Source organism: Epinephelus lanceolatus, chromosome 5, assembly GCF_041903045.1.
Source record: "Epinephelus lanceolatus isolate andai-2023 chromosome 5, ASM4190304v1, whole genome shotgun sequence".
Classification (NCBI taxonomy): Eukaryota; Metazoa; Chordata; class Actinopteri; order Perciformes; family Serranidae; genus Epinephelus; species Epinephelus lanceolatus.
In genome coordinates, this window is record NC_135738.1 from 47,097,339 (window position 1) to 47,117,075 (window position 19,737).

General features: G+C 41.1%; 1 protein-coding gene and 1 pseudogene across 8 annotated transcripts in view; both read left to right on the plus strand.

The window, feature by feature from the left end:
- Positions 1-19,737, plus strand: part of akap13b (A-kinase anchoring protein 13b) — a 207,203-nt gene that overhangs the window by 98,354 nt on the left and 89,112 nt on the right. For all 8 annotated transcript variants that reach the window (XM_078168284.1, XM_078168285.1, XM_078168282.1 and 5 more), the window contains 4 exons: positions 6,640-6,820; positions 11,445-11,553; positions 15,447-15,489; positions 16,766-16,877. In XM_078168284.1, coding sequence (XP_078024410.1) covers positions 6,640-6,820; positions 11,445-11,553; positions 15,447-15,489; positions 16,766-16,877 — 445 coding nt within the window. The remainder of the gene's footprint in view (positions 1-6,639; positions 6,821-11,444; positions 11,554-15,446; positions 15,490-16,765; positions 16,878-19,737) is intronic.
- On the plus strand, positions 7,567-9,606 carry LOC144463564 (uncharacterized; annotated as a pseudogene).

The following is a 19,737-nucleotide window of genomic DNA, read 5'->3' on the forward strand; positions in this document are numbered from 1 at the left end:
ATACCAACAAGAAAATAAAGTTGAAATGGAAAATGGAATTAAAAGGCCTCATGGAGGTACTACTATATCATCATCATCATCTGCACTGTTACTGTCTTTCCCTTCATCCTCCACTTCCACACTTCTTCCTCACCAAACCTGAGAGAGCCCTGGCTCTGTAGGATGTACACAATGCATGTGATATACGGTATATACTGTATATTAAATTATGCCATATACCAATAAATGAACAACACTAAATCCTACAGAACACTGACCCAAATTACCTACAGTTCTGTATCACCACCACTAGATTACATACATTACATACATACATGTTTTTTTATTTATTTATTTTTTGGTGTGTGTGTGTGTGTGTGTGTGTGTGTGCAATAGAGTTTAGATCTTCTGCCTGAGCCCAGCCCAAGCCAGCCCGCGGGCCTAAGCCGGTTTGGGCCGGGACCCACCCCATGACGTTTTTTGTTTTTGTTTTTTTAAAGCTATGATTTGATAATGAAATGTTATAGGCTATGTGTTATAAAAAGTAAAATTAAACCACACTTTGTTCTAACTTTATGTGTCATACAAAGTTAGTTACAATCCTGCAACGGTTACACCCTGCCTTTCCGAAACCCATCCCATTTTTTCTAAAGGCCCCGCTATTTCGAATATTGGGTACAACCCCTCTATTCCGAAACCCCGCCGTTCTGAACCCCCCCACTCCAAAATTGATTTTTAAGTCCATATTTCTCTGAGTTTCCTGCATCAAACACTGACGCTCGCACAGTTCTGAATGAATGGATCACTTTTTAATATTTCCCTCTCTGCACAGAGATGCATTTATTTATAATAAACACATTTTATAGTGAGCAGCATACATGTCCCTTACAAATCCCAACCGTGTTTACAAAGATTGAATGAACGAGACGGACACAAAGGAAATGGAGGCTGCGCATTGATCCTTTTGCCCCTGTCTGCAGCGACGAACGGACCACATGATGGGGTCAAACGGATCATGTGCATAATTAACCACAAAACAAGCAAATGCTTCATCTTAATGACATATAACACTCATTATGCTTCAGCTGAATCCTCTAAGCAAATGACCATGTTGAATTGAAATTAGTTTATCATGTTAAATGTCCGCAATTGTATGAAATTGCTCCAATGCGTTAAACCAATCTTTGTGCATAATCACATAGCCTGATATGCCCTGGCAAACACAGTGGGACTGCTGTACAGACTGTTGGTCTTTCTTACCCTAACCCTGATTATTTTCTGAAAGCACAGAGCAAAGAAATGTCTTTTTTTCTCCCCCGGTCTGCTGTCAGTAGGAGCGGTGGCTGCAGTGGGGATTTCAGCACCACGGACAGCGTGCATAAAAAGACTTGACAAGCGTCTCCTTTAAATGTGTTTGCTGCTAGAGAAATTATACATAATAAATGAAGACAGTGACATATTTTCAATAAAAAACAATGAGTTGAACGTTCATTTCAAGCTTTTGTAGTACAACGAATTTCAGAATTGTGCGAGTGCGGCTGGAGAGCGGCAGTGTTTGATGCAGGAAACTCAATATGGACTTGAAAATCAATTTCGGAGTGGGGGCAGTTCGCAACGGCGGTGTTTCGGAATGGCGGTGTTTCGGAATGGAGGGCTGTCCCCTGTTGGAACATTGTGCGCGCACAGCCCTTCACCACCTGGATCCTAAAATAAACACCTGTTTTATTACATAATCATGCTTCCGTGTTGCGCCATTCATCAAGATCCTATTTCTGTCATCTAACAAGAATTGTGGTTTAATACTCTTAATTATAACAGCCAACTCATTGAAAAATGTCAGGTTAAAATCGGGCTCAGGCCCATAATTACAGTTAATTGGACGGCCGGGCCGGTCCCGGACAAAACGTGCACGGGCTCGGGCCGAGTCGGGCTGGATTTTTTTGGGCCTGATCTAAACTCTAGTGTGCAAGCTGCTCAAATAAATCGCCTTTCATGGGAATAATAAAGTCTGTATCTATAGATGTCATTTAACGGCCATAATTCAATCTAAATGAAAGCATCTAACTGGATTATTTTAATATTGCCTGTAATTTTAATACAGGCTGAGTTAGACTACTTACTGTTTCCAACTGTCCAGCATCCAGTACAGACAGGTGTAGGCTGTTTTTGTTTCATAATAATCATTATGTGGAAAAATAATTTGTTTGAATTTGTCATTATTTTTTTTTTTTTTTTGGTAATGGTAAAAAGAGCAAGAGAGAGAGAGAGAAATTGCAGAGACTCCCTGCAATGATGCTAATTGGCATGTCATTCAACACAATGTTGCTCACCTTCTTGAATGGGACGGGGAGGGGTAAAGTTATGGGCAGACAGGACTGCTGCTTCTGACTCATCTGTTGTTGAGTCTGATAAAAGGGGCAGGGACAACTGATTTAATAGGAATATCTTGCTTAACATTTACCTGCACTGATTAAATGTAGGGGGGCCCTGGGGAGGCACAGTGGTGTGGTGGTTAGCACTGTCGCCTCACAGCAAGAGGGTTCCTGGTTTGATCCCGGGTGCGGGAGCCCTTCTGTGCGGAGTTTGCATTCAATTCAATTCAATTCAATTTTATTTATAAAGCCCAATATCACAAATCACAATTTGCCTCACAGGGCTTTACAGCATATGACATCCCTCTGTCCTTAAGACCCTCACAGCGGATAAGGAAAAACTCCCCAAAAAAACCCTTTAACGGGGAAAAAAACGGTAGAAACCTCAGGAAGAGCAACTGAGGAGGGATCCCTCTTCCAGGACGGACAGACGTGCAATAGATGTCGTACAGAACAGATCAGCATAATAAATTAACAGTAATCCATATGACACAATGAGACAGAGAGAGAGAGAGAGAGAGAGAGAGAGAGAAAGAGAGAGAGATGCAGGTAATGACAGTAGGTTACAACAACATTAATGAAAGTAATAATATTATAGTTATAGTTCTGGCTACTGTGGTACAATATGTTGAAAGTATATATTAATATCTGACAGTATACTTGTGTGACAATAGTCATATGTGTATAATAACAGTAGAAGTATGACTAATGACTAATGATGGCAGCAGCAGCAGGAGGCATCTGGCAGGACCACGGCAGCAGCACAACCACACACGTCACGCTGGCCAGGCACCGCTGCGATATGAGTTAATCTGAGAGACAGTGGAGCACAAAGGCTCCGGAGAAGAAGCCGAGTTAGTGACATCCAGAATGGCCGAGTTAGCAAGATGCAGTAATAGAATACGAGAGAGAGAGAGAGAGAGAGAGAGAGAGGGAGCCCGGTGTATTATAGGGGGTCCTCCGGCAGACTAGGCCTAAGTCAGCCTAACTAGGGGCTGGTACAGGGCAAGCCTGAGCCAGCCCTAACTATAAGCTTTATCAAAGAGGAAAGTCTTAAGTCTAGTCTTAAATGTGGAGACGGTGTCTGCCTCCCGGACCGTAACAGGAAGATGATTCCACAGGAGAGGAGCCTGATAGCTGAAGGCTCTGGCTCCTGATCTAATTTTGGAGACTTTAGGGACCACGAGTAACCCTGCGTTCTCAGAGCGCAGTGTTCTGGTGGGATAATATGGCACTATGAGCTCACTAAGATATGACGGAGCCTGACCATTTAGAGCTTTATAAGTTAACAGTAGGATTTTAAATTCAATTCTGGATTGGATGTTCTCCCCGTGTCAGCATGGGTTTTTTCCGGGTACCCCGGCTTCCTCCAACAGTCCAAAGACGTGCAGATTGGGGATTAGGGTAATTGGTGACTCTAAATTGTCCATAGGTGTGAATGTGAGTGTGAATGGTTGTCTGTCTCTACATGTCTGCCCTGCGATTGTCTGGTGACCTGTCCAGAGTGTACCCCGCCTCTCGCCCAATGTCAGCTGGGATAGGCTCCGGCCCCCCCGCGACCCTTAAGAGGATAAGCGGTTAGAAAATGGATGGATGGATGGATGGATTAAATGTAGGTTAAAAAGGAGTGAAATGTAGGCTACGTCGCCTGTAGCTAGTTTATTTCACTATGGACATTAAGCTAACAGGTTCATTTCTACCACTCACAGACTAGGGTAAACGTCCCTATTAAGCCCACCAAATCTGCTTTTCAGACATTTTTAATATATACCGCCCCAATTTCAGTGAGAAAATTTTAGTTAAAACAAACAAACTAACATAAAAAATCATTTGAAGTGTCAATAATTCATTTATGCCAATTTTTAATGCTTTTATTGTTTAATTTGTCAAAATATGTCAAAAGTCTGGCATGGGCTTAATGGGTACTTAATGTACACTTTAAGCCCATGGGTGTTCCAAATAAGCCCACTTCATGATTTGTTGATCAATATATATATTCAAAAATCTTAAGAATCCAAACTTGTTCTATTAAAATCTGTAATCTCTTAGCTCTCAATAGCTATTTTCATTTTCTCTCCACTCCTATCCTCTGACCTGTAAATGTCATTTGAAATAGACATGATCAGTCCTTTTGCTGTGTTGTCAACACAGAAAAAGCGAAACATTTTGGAATGTACCAAAAAACTATTCATGAACAAAATCAAAATTATAATGGAAATTAATCTTCAATACTTCATCTTTCAATATGTGTTGTCATTTTGTCTGTATCTCTATCATACCTTGTACTGTTGGCATTTAGAATTGGCCAAAATTTCTTATCCAGCCAGCTGGTTGAAAGTGGAGATGTTTTTATCAAGATTTCTGAAGACCTAATGACTAAAAGAAAAACAGTTACCAGGTTCAATACTAATATTTCAAGGAGAATAAATGATGATATAATGATATTTAAGTATCTGAATTATGGAGCTGATTGATTAGGTGAGGTCAAAGTTAGGCAGGAAAATGGTTCAAAAGTCAAAAGGGAGAAAATCTCCATTGAAACTGTCAAGTGGGCTTAATAGGAGCAGGTGGGCTTAAAGGGAACATAAGTGAATTTCTGGTTAAAATTCAGAATATTTTATTCTACATACATGACATTAACAAAACAACTATATGAAATGAATCTATATATGCTGCACTAACATAACATGGAAAGTATCAATTGATCACGCGCTGAAGTAATTAGCTATACTCATTTACATCCACCCTGAACAGTGTGATTTTTTTGCTAGTGTACCCTTTAAGTCCACTTGGTAAAAATGTTAATTAAAAAATAAATATGAATAAATATACACATTTATTATCTATTTAACAGTATAATAATATATTCTGCATACAAAAATATTTGTAATTTGAGTAATATTCTAACATATGTTTTATTCAAAGCACTAATCTCTTAAATTTTGATAAAAAATGAGAAGAAAGAGTAGAAATATGGAAAAAATGCTGTTTTCTGAGGGCACCAAAAGTTTTTTTGTAACTTCTTCTGGGAGCAGCAGGCACATGTCACATGTGCTTTGATAACTCAATATCCACAAATCTGATTGGCTTACAATAAAAAGTATAATTTATGTAACAAGCAGCTTCATTGGAAGAACCATGACACAGCAAAATTGGTGATGTAGTTTTGTTTTTGTTTCTTTGACTCAGAAGTCACAAGTGGGCTTATATGGTACGTGGGCTTAATAGGGATGTTTACCCTATAGGCTACCCACCTTTCTTGGAGAAAAACTGGGTCACAAACTTGGTTGACTCCCTTTCTTTTGCCTTTCCTCTCTCTCCTTTCTCTATTTTCTTTTTTGAAAACCGGATTTTCTTTTATTACTAGGTAGCATGATGATGACTGTAGCGATCTAGCGCAACTGCTGACTGCTACTAGGCACCATCATCGTCAGTGCGCTAAGGCAGGACCAAACCATTTCATGCAGATACAGGGGGGTGGTCAGCCAATATGGATGTTTACTTTTTGGTCAATGGGGATATATAACTTTTACTTTAGCTTTATTACTGTATTTGAAAAAATAATCTTAATGATGATGGTTGAATTGTCCTAACTTTTCCCCTTATAGAGACAGAGCACAACGCGTCATAATCTGAAAGTCACGCCCCCAAAGGGGAAATGAGGCCCGTTTTCCCCTCACACTTACCCCCTCCGTTTCCAGCCTGTTGAGTTTTCCCTAAGTCCAAATGCCGAGAAGTTGCTGTGTGGTGGGCTGCACGGCCAATAAAAACCCAGAGCTTAGCTTTTATCAGGCTGACGGCTGAGCATGCGGAAATGCTCATCTTCTTAAAAAAGAATCTCCACATCATGCTCGGACTGCAGTAAGGGGAGAATGTGGAGATGGGGGAGTAGCGGTCGATTTAGTTAACTGACTGATTTCTGCTCATGTTTTTTCCAAGACGAGCAAGGTAAGGAGAATGGACACTGTGGTCGACCAGCAATATTAAGCTTATCAATATACCGTTGCCTCTCTGGTAGGCATAGCGTGCTAAAATAATCCTTTGCCATCTTATTATTAGCTAAATATTAGCTATCTTTAGCTAATAATTTTAGCTAGCTAGCTAGCAATTCAGTTGTGGAGACTTGAAGGCGCGGCTGCGGAGGCAGAATGACAGCGAACGAGCGAAGCGGAGGGGAAAGCGGGCTTCGTTTCCCCTTTGGGGGCGTGGCTTTCAGATTATGACGCGTTGCGCTCTGTCTCTATACGGCGCCACTGGTTATATGTCTGTGTTGTCTCCTTGCACCCAGCTACAGCCTGGAGGGTCTAGAGGTGGAGAAGGGATCAGTCCAGACTCAGTGTCCAAGCATCAGTGATCATGAGGAGAGGTCTACTGGGACGAGTTTACATCTGGACAGCCAGGAGAGAGGCTCATTGGTTTCCCTCACTGAGGAGGAGCAGGAAAGAGACAGAAACAGCATCGATAGCCAGGTGTGTGTGTTTATATTCTTTCTGATGGACTTGTGCCTCCTGGCAAAAAGACCTATGAATTCTTATATGCGAAATGAGTTTGGTGAGCAGCCTGCGGGCAGCAGCTCAGCTGGAGCTTAAACATTCATGCTTCACTTTGGTGTTTGTAAGCATTCATGCATCCCCTAGAAACAAATTGCAGTGAGCACAGGAAAAAGCTAAATCTAACTTCCTGGTCATGTTGGGTTTTTCAGAATAAAAGATAAGAGGAGTATACACAATAATTTGCCCAAATTTACTCCCAATAGCTCTGTTGAACCACAAAGGAGTTTTCTGTTCCACAACTCTGGGATGTCTGTCTAAGCTTGGAACCAGATGCTGTTTTTATAAAAAAGAGCTTCATTCAGATTAACAGAACATTATTTTGCTCTAATGCATATAAAACCAGGTCTCTTCAGTAACAAAACCATGAATTTTCTAGGTAAGATTATATTGCCCACTAGCCCACCTGAGAGTGCAGGTGCCCCATGTACAAGGCTTTGTCCTTGCTGCAGCTGCAGTAGGTTCTTTTCCAACCTACAGCCCTTTGCTGCATATATAGTTGACCTACCAGAGGGCAACATAGGAGATATCATGACAGCTACAAGTACCTTGGGAAATCATGAGGAGGCCACAAGGAAGTCGACCACAACCACAAATACTTCCAGAAAGTGAGGCAAGTCCTGAGAAGTCAGCTGAATGGTCAGAACAAGGTCCGAGCCATCAACATGTACCCACTGCCAGTCATCAGAAACCCAGCTGGGATCATAAGCTTGCCAAAGGAGGAGATAGAAGCCACAGATATCAAGACAAGAAAGCTCCTCACCATGCATGGAGGGTTCCACCCCAAGTCCAGCACCCTGAGGCTTAAGGGGAAAGAGGGAGGCCGAGGACTAGTAAGCATCAGAGCCACTATCTAGGATTAAACAACCAAACTCCAGGAATACATCAAGAAAAGGGACCCAAAGGATGAGCTACTAAGTGAATGCCCCAGACAACAGAAACCAGATGAGAACAAAGAGGTGGAGGAGCAAACAACATGGAGGGACAAGCCACTACATGGTGCATACCACCGTCAGATCGAGGAAGTGGCTGATATCAAGAAGAACTTCCAGTGGCTGTAGAATGCTGGACTGACAGACAGCACAGAGGCACTAATCGTCGCAGCACAAGAACAGGCCCAAAGCACAAGAGCCATAGAGACCAGGGTCTACCGCAGCAGATCAGACCCAAAGTGAAGGCTGTGCAAAGATTCCCTTGAGACGGTCCAGCACATAGTGGCAGGGTGTAAAATGCAAGCAGGATCAGCGTACATGGAGAGTAGGGATGCACCGAATATTTGGTAACCGAATATATTCGGCCGAATGCTGCAAAAAAACACACATTCGGTATTCAGTGGAATAAGTTAAAAGCAAGGCAGAATAATAGCGGCTTGTTTTGATAACGCAATCAAGTGGCGTGCCGTGACGGGTGGAATAAAATGTCGGCAGTGTGGCGATCCGTCCATCACCACATTTGCGACTAAAAATAGTTTTGAGCGAGCAAAATAGGCTTAAATCATTCAGCACGCTGTGCGAGCAGCCTACAGATTTCAACCACCAGCAGAAACAAAAGGCGAATCCCACCGGTTGTGGGTTGAACGGGGGTCACAGACACAGATACGGCGGCCATCGGCTTACCAGCGGCGGAGAAGTCGGTTCCAATAATATCCTCTTCTTGGCGTCATGACTGCCCAGAAGTACCTGAACAGCCGAGCCAGCTGAACACAGGTATGTGACGTGTCAGAGGAGAAACGAGCCGTTCACATTACTCTTTCTGGCAGTAGTGGCCCACAAACCTCACCGCACTTTAGGGACTGTTCGTTACTTATGAAGGGACCTGTCAGGGGAGGAGGGTGGCTGGCTGATTTTTATTTTATTTATTTATTTTATTTTGTTCCTTCCTATGTTAATCACTGATTGATGCTGTTTTTGAAGTATGAAAAAGTCAATAAGTAATTTATTCCATTGAAATATCATTGATGTATTATAGAAAAGAGATTTATCTTTTTATAAATGACAAAAGGCACATCTGCCTCATTTTCGCTGTGGTATTGTGATACTACTCAGAACCATGATATTTTCATTGGTGTCATACAGTGGGTCCCAATTTCGGTACCATGACAACACTAATCTGGAGGGGGTTCATCTGCAAAAACTAATGAAAAACTAAACAATGATATTCGGTATTTGGTACTCGGTATTCGGCCAAGCGTTTAATAATATTCGGCTTCGGCCACAAATTTTCATTTTGGTGCATCCCTAATGGAGAGGCACAACCAAGTGGCTGGGATAGTGTACAGGAAAATTTGTACCCAGTATGGACTCAACGTACCCAAATCCTGATGGGACACATCACCAAAGGTGGTTGAGAGCAACAAGGCTAAGATCCTGTGGGACTTCAGCTTCCAGACTGACAAACAGCTGCTGGCTAACCAACCGGACATACTGGTGGTTGACAAACACCAGAGGGCAGTGGTGGTAGATGTGGTGATACTAGCCGACAGCAACATCAGAAAGAAGGAACACAAGAAGGTAGAGAAGTATCAAGGGTTGAAAGAACAGCTGGAACAGATGTGGAAGGTCGAAGTTGACATGGTCTCCTTGGTAGTAGGAGCACTTGGGGCAGTGACCCCCAAAGAGTGGCTCTGGTAGATTCCAGGAACAACATCTGAAGCCTCAGTCCAGAAGTGTGCAGTCCTAGGAAGAGCTAAGATACTCTGCAGAACCCTCAGGATGATATATATATATATATATATATATATATACAGTACAGGCCAAAAGTTTGGACACACCTTCTCATTCAATGCGTTTTCTTTATTTTCATGACTATTTACATTGTAGATTCTCACTGAAGGCATCAAAACTATGAATGAACACATGTGGAGTTATGTACTTAACAAAAAAAGGTGAAATAACTGAAAACATGTTTTATATTCTAGTTTCTTCAAAATAGCCACCCTTTGCTCTGATTACTGCTTTGCACACTCTTGGCATTCTCTTGATGAGCTTCAAGAGGTAGTCACTTGCAATGGTTTCCACTTCACAGGTGTGCCTTATCAGGGTTAATTAGTGGAATTTCTTGCTTTATCAATGGGGTTGGGACCATCAGTTGTGCTGTGCAGAAGTCAGGTTAATACACAGCCGACAGCCCTATTGGACAACTGTTAAAATTCATATTATGGCAAGAACCAATCAGCTAACTAAAGAAAAACGAGTGGCCATCATTACTTTAAGAAATGAAGGTCAGTCAGTCCGGAAAATTGCAAAAACTTTAAATGTGTCCCCAAGTGGAGTCGCAAAAACCATCAAGCGCTACAACGAAACTGGCACACATGAGGACCGACCCAGGAAAGGAAGACCAAGAGTCACCTCTGCTTCTGAGGATAAGTTCATCCGAGTCACCAGCCTCAGAAATCGCAAGTTAACAGCAGCTCAGATCAGAGACCAGATGAATGCCACACAGAGTTCTAGCAGCAGACCCATCTCTAGAACAACTGTTAAGAGGAGACTGCGCGAATCAGGCCTTCATGGTCAAATAGCTGCTAGGAAACCACTGCTAAGGAGAGGCAACAAGCAGAAGAGATTTGTTTGGGCCAAGAAACACAAGGAATGGACATTAGACCAGTGGAAATCTGTGCTTTGGTCTGATGAGTCCAAATTTAAGATCTTTGCTTCCAACCGCCGTGTCTTTGTGAGACACAGAAAAGGTGAACGGATGGATTCCACATGCCTGGTTCCCACTGTGAAGCATGGAGGAGGAGGTGTGATGCTGTGGGGGTGTTTTGCTGGTGACACTGTTGGGGATTTATTCAAAATTGAAGGCACACTGAACCAGCATGGCTACCACAGCATCCTGCAGCGACATGCCATCCCATCCGGTTTGCGTTTAGTTGGACGATCATTTATTTTTCAACAGGACAATGACCCCAAACACACCTCCAGGCTGTGTAAGGGCTATTTGACCAAGAAGGAGAGTGATGGAGTGCTGCGGCAGATGACCTGGCCTCCACAGTCACTGGACCTGAACCCAATCGAGATGGTTTGGGGTGAGCTGGACCGCAGAGTGAAGGCAAAGGGGCCAACAAGTGCTAAACACCTCTGGGAACTCCTTCAAGACTGTTGGAAAACCATTTCAGGTGACTACCTCTTGAAGCTCATCGAGAGAATGCCAAGAGTGTGCAAAGCAGTAATCAGAGCAAAGGGTGGCTATTTTGAAGAAACTAGAATATAAAACATGTTTTCAGTTATTTCACCTTTTTTTGTTAAGTACATAACTCCACGTGTTCATTCATAGTTTTGATGCCTTCAGTGAGAATCTACAATGTAAATAGTCATGAAAATAAAGAAAACGCATTAAATGAGAAGGTGTGTCCAAACTTTTGGCCTGTACTGTATATATATAAATATATATATATATATATATATATATATATATATATATATATATATATATATATCATCCTGAGGGTTCTATATATACATATATATATAGTCTTTTGTATCAGTGTGTATAAATGTATATATATATTTATATTGTTATATATATTTATATTTATGTTTTTCAGCCATCACATCAAGTACTGTCAGTGACAAACAGCTGTCCTGCCATGTTCCATCACCAATCCCTCATCAAATCCATCTCCATGGTTGCCATCAATCAGCGTGATATAGATGGTGAGTTTCTGCTTATAAACAATCTGTTTTTTTTAATTGCCCTTCTCTTTTTATCTTTTACTTCATCCCTTCATTCTGTCACCTGTCCAGAGACGGCTGTTATAAATGGGCTAGCAGGGCTAAGCCCTGCCTAACCTTTACAATAAAGACAAGAAAATTATTAAATTAAAGAAAATATTAAAATATTAGTTATTGAACCTTGGAACTGATTGTTTTTGGTGGAACCTATAGCAGCAACAGCACTAAAATAGTCACAAAAACGTAGGATTTATCTAAATGGGCTGATTTTTTTGCAGCCCATACTCTAGAATCAGCTTCCAATCATTGTTGTCACATCCTGAGTGACAGGTGTTGTGACAAGCCCCCTTGATTTACTGTCCAGCTGGGCTAAAATAATTCAGCCCAGGCCACTGACTTTTGGCCAATGACAGTGCATGGAAGTATGGTGAGGGCCTGCCTACTGTTACTGTAGTGGGAGAGTGAGCGTTGAGTCTTGCGAATTGCGAAGTATCGACCTCATCCAAAAATCATCTGACTTAATAACTTGGTGATTAACCTGTTTGCATCCCCAGAAAGGCCGTCGTTAGCCTAATTCTCTAGTTTTGTTGAAGTGCATTGTTGCTGTAACCTGGTACTGTATCTCAGTGTGATGTTACTGTTAACTGCAGCTCGAATATTGATCAGTATAGGCCATAGGCCTAATGCGTTAGCCCTCCCACCCAATTTCACCACGAGCCGCTACTGCACCTGTCCATAGTTTTGAAGTTGCACTCTTGAACTTACAGTATACAGTAAGATTGTTCTTTTGCTTTCTTGTTCATCCTGCTACATCCCATTGATACCTTGTAGTGAATGGATTTCCTCGATCAAAGCGACGAGTCAGCTTCTCCCTCAGTATCTCACTGCTCTACCCCAAAAATAGACCCTTCTTTTCTATTTGCTCTTCCTCCAGTGAAGAAGAGGAGAGGGGGAGTAAGTATGATGAATAAAGTGGTAGTCCCATGTTTCCTCTGTCAGTGTGGTGTCTTGTAACACTGTCCAACAAAAACTCACTAGTGCTCACTAAAACGTGTTCACTTCCTCCTGGAACTGCAGGATTGATGGTTAGAAAAGACACTTTCTGGTTCCCAAAGCCATCAGCTTTTTACAGCTCAACCTAAAAGCATCTGTTTGTGTAGGAGTTCTCTGGATTGTGGAACAATAAAGAAGTGTCTCCTCTGTCCATTTAATTCTCCCCACTATTAAGCTACCCTGTCCTGAACACCTTGTCACCACCACTGAAACATTTACAGATGACCTACTTTTACTACAATGAAAGCCCATCTTCAGACCTACTCTATATTAAACACACCAAAACCTTTAATTACTTTACCTTCAAAGGAAAGCTTTTGAGAAAACCATGGGGATATTTACCGTCTTACCAAGAATGCTTGAAGATGAGAGGATCAGTTTCACATCTGTGCAATGCAGAAGGCTCTGGCAAACAAGTGATACCAGGCTCAATCTCTGCTGCAAGGCAATGTGATGTCATCGGGCAAGGTGCTCTGTTGGCCAGTTACATACATACAAACACACATTCCTAATAGATTATGTTATATTGAGATCACTGTATTTCCATCGATCATTGGGACAAAAGAAACATTTCCACCATGATATCTATCCAGAGTTGTAAAATTCCATTTCATCATATTACAAACCGTAGTGCATTATTTGGTGTGAGATAAACCTTTAAACGCGTCAATCAGTTACTCTGAATGAACTTCCTGGATCAGATTTCAATTCTCACCAATACCTTAACAGCACAAATCCACCATCCCAATGGTCTGCTTTTGTATGAGTCAAATGTGTGAACTTTTGGACATAAATATTCATTGTTATTCTTGGAAACAGTAGTTTAACAAATCTCAAGTCAAGGTCCAATTACTACCTTTCAAATGCATCTCACGATCTTCTTCAAGTTCAAGTTTATTGTCATCCAGGAAGCACAGGAATCTATCAAGTAAAACTCTTAATTAAAAACACAAAAATCGAATATTAATTTACTGTGTGTAGATTAAGGCTATAAAATGTACAGTATGAAAAGTTTGTACACCTCATATACTGTAAACTATAAACAAGAAATTTCCACATTAAAGAGGCAACAGATAGGATTCGTTTCTTTTTTTTAGCTTGGCACCACCTAGCGTCAGTGGTGTTGCGTCGCACTGTCGCAACGACCAAATTGACCGTGGGGATCAGAGATAATCAATAAAATGTAGGCTGTAAAGCCACCAGTATACCTCTATGTATATGTAGAATTAGAAGGTGTGTGGACACTATACTAAATAAATGAGTAAAGAGACCAAGCAACAATTATCAGATTTATCTGAAGAAAAAACAAATAGTAATGCAAATAATTATACCAGAATGCACAGTACCAGTACAAACAACTCACAGTAAATTATATCAATATGCACATGTAAACAGTCCCGATTCTAGAATAAACGGTACCGTATGGACACGATGCGGCCGGTTGGAGCTCAAATTGAATGGGAAACAAAGTCCAGTGTTCACTTAGCTGGGCGTAACTTAGCTGGGCGATGTCCGTCGATAGCTGCCTCTGTGAGAAGTCAACAGAAGGAACGGAGGGGGGTATCACTGTCAGAGGGCTGCCGTAGAACGGCAACGAGGATGTCAGCTGATCAACACTTGCTACCTGGTCCCTGGTTGCAGCAATTTGCAATACTGGCCAGCTAGGAATTAACTAGCAGCCAGTACAGTACAGTTCTCTCTCATCTAGCTAACATTTAGCCGTGTTACTTATTGATCCATTAGAGAGAAAGCTAGCTGGACATCGGTTTTGAAGCCTCTTTGGTCATGGAGCTCCCTCCATCTCTTGAACGCCTGCCTGAGGTTTACTCTTGTTTTTCCGCTTCTCTTATCACTCTCCTTTTTGCTCTTCTTTGCCTCCTCAGACAGAGGAGCTCGTTTTCTTTTGCTAGGCCGTTTTTCAGTTGTCTCCAAACTTTGTCAGTCTGCCATTGTGCTCATGACTCAACTATCTCATGCCCAACTCTTCATAAGGACCAGCTCTAGTCGCTGATTGGCTGACTAACAGTTAAATTTGATTAGATTAACAATAGAGTGAGCAGAGGAAGCATGTGTCTTTGTGCCTGTAGGTCTTTAGTAGTCTGCACTATTTTGAATGAGTTTTCAAAATATTGCAATATAATATATAAATAACCCTAAAAATAGTGCAGTATTATTTTAAGCCACATCGCCCAGCCCTAGCAACATATTCGTTTTACAATTGCTACATGGAAAGGTGGTCCTGTAGCAGTGTTGTCTTCTTCTCATTCCATCACTGATAATATTCTTGAGCCCACATGTCTTCCCTCTTTTTTCCTTGGTTAACTTTTGTTAGCTTTATGTCTATAACAGCACTTTATCTCTTTACTTAAACTGTCATTTTGCTGGACCAGATTTAAAGGAAATGGCCAATTTAGAATGAAAATACAGACAGTACTTACTCACCCTCATGCCGACAAGAAGTCCAGTGTAGTTTTTTAATCCACAAAACTCGTTCGGGGTATTGGAGGATAACAGCCAGCTGGATTTTTCCATACACTTGAAGTGCACGGAACCCACTAATGCGTTTCAAAAACGTCAGAACGGTTCGTCTGTCGTAATCCAAGTGCTCTGAAGCCGCGGCATGCAAAATTGACTTGAAAAGACATAATTTACTCCACTTTTATAGCATAATACTACATACTATCTGTATTTTCATTCTGAAGCAGTCATTTCCTTTAATAAGTAAATCTGACTTTGAACACTTTGTTGGAGGTGTTATATGAATGATATTGCCATGAAGCTGTGTTGTCTTGATCAGATGATGTCTGTCCTCTTTACTGTAGGGGTGAGCTCCTTGTCCAGTAACTCCGGGTCGCTAGAATACAGGTAAGAAAGGAAACTGATGAAGCTTATTTTACTGTGTTGTTTCATGCATTAATGCTTCTACAGTATTCTTATATTGTAAACCATACTCTTGCAGCTGAAGTCAGTAACTTTCCAAATATAGACACAGACTGCTATTAAATACAGGGTACCACAGTTTTGCTGAGATTTTATTTTTGTTTAGTGCAGTAATGCAATTTCCACTAGGCCAGTAACTCTAATGGAATTACAGGATTCCCACAGTCATGGAAAACCTGGAAAAGACATTGAATTCCCTGGTCTCGTTTTCCGGGACTGGAAAAGTCATAGAATTTGTAAAATCCTTGAATGTTTTGGAAGTCATTGAATCTTGTTTTGTGTAATGGAATTCATTGTCACAGTAATCATCTGTAGATATCCTTCCAAGTAATGTTACATATCAGCAATTTATTTTCTGTAGCTGCTGAAGTAACATAGCTCTAAAATGTGTTGATGTGTGACACACTTTGTCATCATGTATGTTTCTTCATTTTGTCCATGCCATCAGTCTCTCCATTCATATATGTCAGCTAGCTGGAATTGTGTTTGAATAGAGTTCAAATCTGAAATAATGTACTATATAATATTACATATTATATAACATAATTTATTATATATGATAATATAAATACCGTCGGACAAGTGAGGCTAGAAAAATGTTGTGACAGTGTGATGTAACATGTAGGGTTTTTAACCCCAAAGTTTCCATAGCTATGCCCCAGCATTTTTACATCATAACAATTTTTGAGATGGAGCAATTGACATGGGCAGCCTGGGTGTTCATTTTTCACTCAGAGCACCATTGCGTACTTTGGTTTTGTTTTAACTGCTTTGAAAGTAGAGTCATTCCAAGGTACAGAGCGTTATGTTTTTTTTCGTGAACAAATTAACCAGTGGGCTAACTGTACTGTTGGCTGTTACTTTCCAGTGCTGGGAGCTCTACTGCTCTGGGTCCACTGACCACCTATATTAATATAATTAACATTTGAAGTAAAGTATACTGTACATTTCTGTTTTTGTTGGTCATGGGAATTTTATTATGGGTCCTTGAAAAGTCATGGAAAAGTTTTGTAATTTAGCCCATGAAAATGTGTGGGAACCCTAGAATTACTTTAAATACAAATATTTCTATAGATTGCTGTATCTACGTGGAACCCACTACCAAAAAGTATTCAATTATATTAAAATGAGCAAACTTTTCACTCCTTTTGTTGCGTGTATTGGAGCAGACTGGCTCCGTAATGGTGTGTGTGTTGGTCAGTATTTCAGAGGAGGAGCCGGGCCCTTTGCGGAGTGACACTGAAGGAAAAGGGGGACCTAAAATTAGTCGGACATTCAGCTACCTCCGAAGCAAGATAAGCAAGAAAGGCAAGGTGAGAACACCTGCATCAAGGTACTACATTGTCAAGTCAAGTCACTTTTAATTATATAGCACATTTAAAAACAACAGGAGTTGAACCAAAGTGCTTTGCAGTCAGGGCAGATAGGTTAGGATCTGCCCCAACACAAAGTTTACATGACTGAAGAAGTAAAAGATTCATAAAGACTCAAAACAACTCACATGATAAAAGCAAGAGCAATGTAATGAAAGAAAAAAACAACAACAAAAAAAACAAAAACAGGAAGAGAATGTTAAAAATGTGATTTAAAATTATGGAGTTAGCAGGTTGGTAATATATTATGGAGCTAATCCATTTAAGGCTTAAAAAACAAATGGCAGTATTTTGAAATTAATTCTGTATTTAAGTGTGTGTGTGTGTGTGTGTGTGTGTGTGTGTGTGTTGGGATCGGAAATAATTAATCATTATTAATAATAATTATTGATTATGTTAAATAATGTGACTTGATTTACATAATTTACAACACCTCGTGGGGCACCATTCCAGAAAAGGCAAAAATGATAGCCAGTTAAAGATATCAGTCTCATAAAATACACTAAACTATTTGGAATTTTTGATTTATAATTAAATTAATAACCATAACCAAAATTAACAGTAAAGCCTGAAGGATTTCAGAGTTCTTGGCATAGCAGAGGTTAACTATTCACTCACTCTTGTGCAATATTAAACAGACAGCAGGTATGATTCCAAAAAATTATATTTATTCATTACGTAAGTAAGTAAGTAAAGCAAAACCAAAACACACAAATTCTAGCTAAATATCTATATACAAGCTTGGTGTGTGTGTGTGTGTGTGTGCGAGAGAGAGAGAGAGAGAGAGAGCGAGAGAGCGAGAGACAAAGGTGTGTGGTAATCAAAGGGCCGTTTGGCCTACAAAACAAAATGGCTGACAACAGAGAACTAAAAGGTGGCCGAATCAAAGCTGGCTTCAGATCAGGGGAGGTTTTGTCTGACTGTGTTTTCAGGACAAAGACAAAGGAAGAGAAGCGGAAACTTTGATTTGCATCTTGGGTGTAGCTCTGTTGAAAGCCTGTTTGTAAATGAGTCTATGTGAATGTGATTTCTGTTGCATAAAGTCTGGATAAGTGCATATGCCGAGGGAGGCTCAGGTGAAGTTTCAGAGTCCTCACAACACTTGCCGAGATCCAAGGGGAGAGGGGGTAGCAACACAGCTCTACCTAATGGAGGCTTAAGTTACCCCAGATTCAAACGTCCAAAAACACATAACTGAAACCACAAAATATCTCCATACTGCTTGTCCGTAGTGATCTAAGTGTCCTGAAGCCCTGACATAAAAAGTCGGATTACACGTGTTTTTGGACATTTGAATCTTGGGCGCTGTAAGCCTCCATTAGGTGGAGTTGTGTTGCTACCCCCTCTCCCCTTGGATCTCCGCGTTGTGAGGACTCTGAAACTTCACCTGAGCCTCCCTCTGCATATGGGTGAGTAGATAATGGCTTCCTTTTCATTTTTGGGTGCACTATCCCTTTAAACAAGCCTTTAAGGAAGTGAGGACCAAATACATATTTTGGTCCTCACTAAGTAGCATGTACAAGAGCACACACGCACGCACGCACACACGCACGCACGCACGCGCACACACACACACACACACACACACACACACAAAACAGGGTAGACTGTGTCATCACTGGTGCAGTCAGCCCTGCAACACCATCAGCAGCTCATAACAGGAAGTTGAAACAGTTTCCTTCTTTCCTTTTAGATGACTTCACTGCAGTCAGTCTATGAGATTCATGTCAGTGTTGTGCTTGTAGCTGGTTTGATGTGATTTTGTCTGCTGCATTTCTTATCCTGCTGAATTTGTTCATGTTATAATGGAGATCAAAGATGAAATAAAAACTTCTATAAACATGAGTGCTCTCACAAGAATCACTCTAAATCAGTAACCACTGTTTGGTCAATGATATAATAATGATAATATTAGTAACTATAATGATAGTAATAGTACTACTACTACTAATAGTAGTATAGGTTCCGGGTCGCTGCTTGTGCGGTTGACCGGTCGGCTCGCTGAGTGGTTCTTTTTAAGTCTCTTCTGTCTTTTAACCTCTTCTACTCTCTTTCATTTATTTTTGGGATTGTGACTTAAGTGCAATGGATTACCTGGGACTGTGTTTTGTGGTGCTTCTACAACTTGTGCATTTTGTGGATTACTCGTCGTGCACGGCAATCAGCAGGCGTGTTGCATACTCCAGAGGCTTCCTGCTTCAGCTTCAGCTCCACGCGAATCAAGCACCTGAAGAGACGATTCCAGAGGAGATACTACACATCCGTCCATCCAGCTATGCCTCGGATACCAACAGAAAGAAAACGACCCGGCGGGGGAGGAAGAAAAAGAGCGGAGTGAGAGCCAGACTCAAACGGGAGAGAGGTAAACACCAACTGCTTCCCTCAGTCATCTTAGCCAATGTGCGTTCAGTACACAACAAGACATGAACTACAAGCCAATGCAACATACATGTACGAATACAGGACAACAAGGTTCGACCGAGACAGTCAGCTGACTGGCAAGAGGGAGAGACTGTATACTGCGGACGTTGAACTCCTGGCGGTTGCCCTACATCCCTTTTAACTCCCCAGAGAATTCCCTCAGCTATTTTTTATCTTGGTGTATATTCATCCTAAAGCAAAGGCATCTGCAGCTTCTGACCACATCATGTCTACACTCAACAGGTTTGAACTCATCTCCCCAGACTCTCCAAAATTTGTTCTTGGTGACTTTAATCACTGCAGTGCTGACAAAAATTTTCTCAAAGGTTTTCATCAATATGTCACCTGCACCACCCATATGGGGAAGACTCTTGACAAA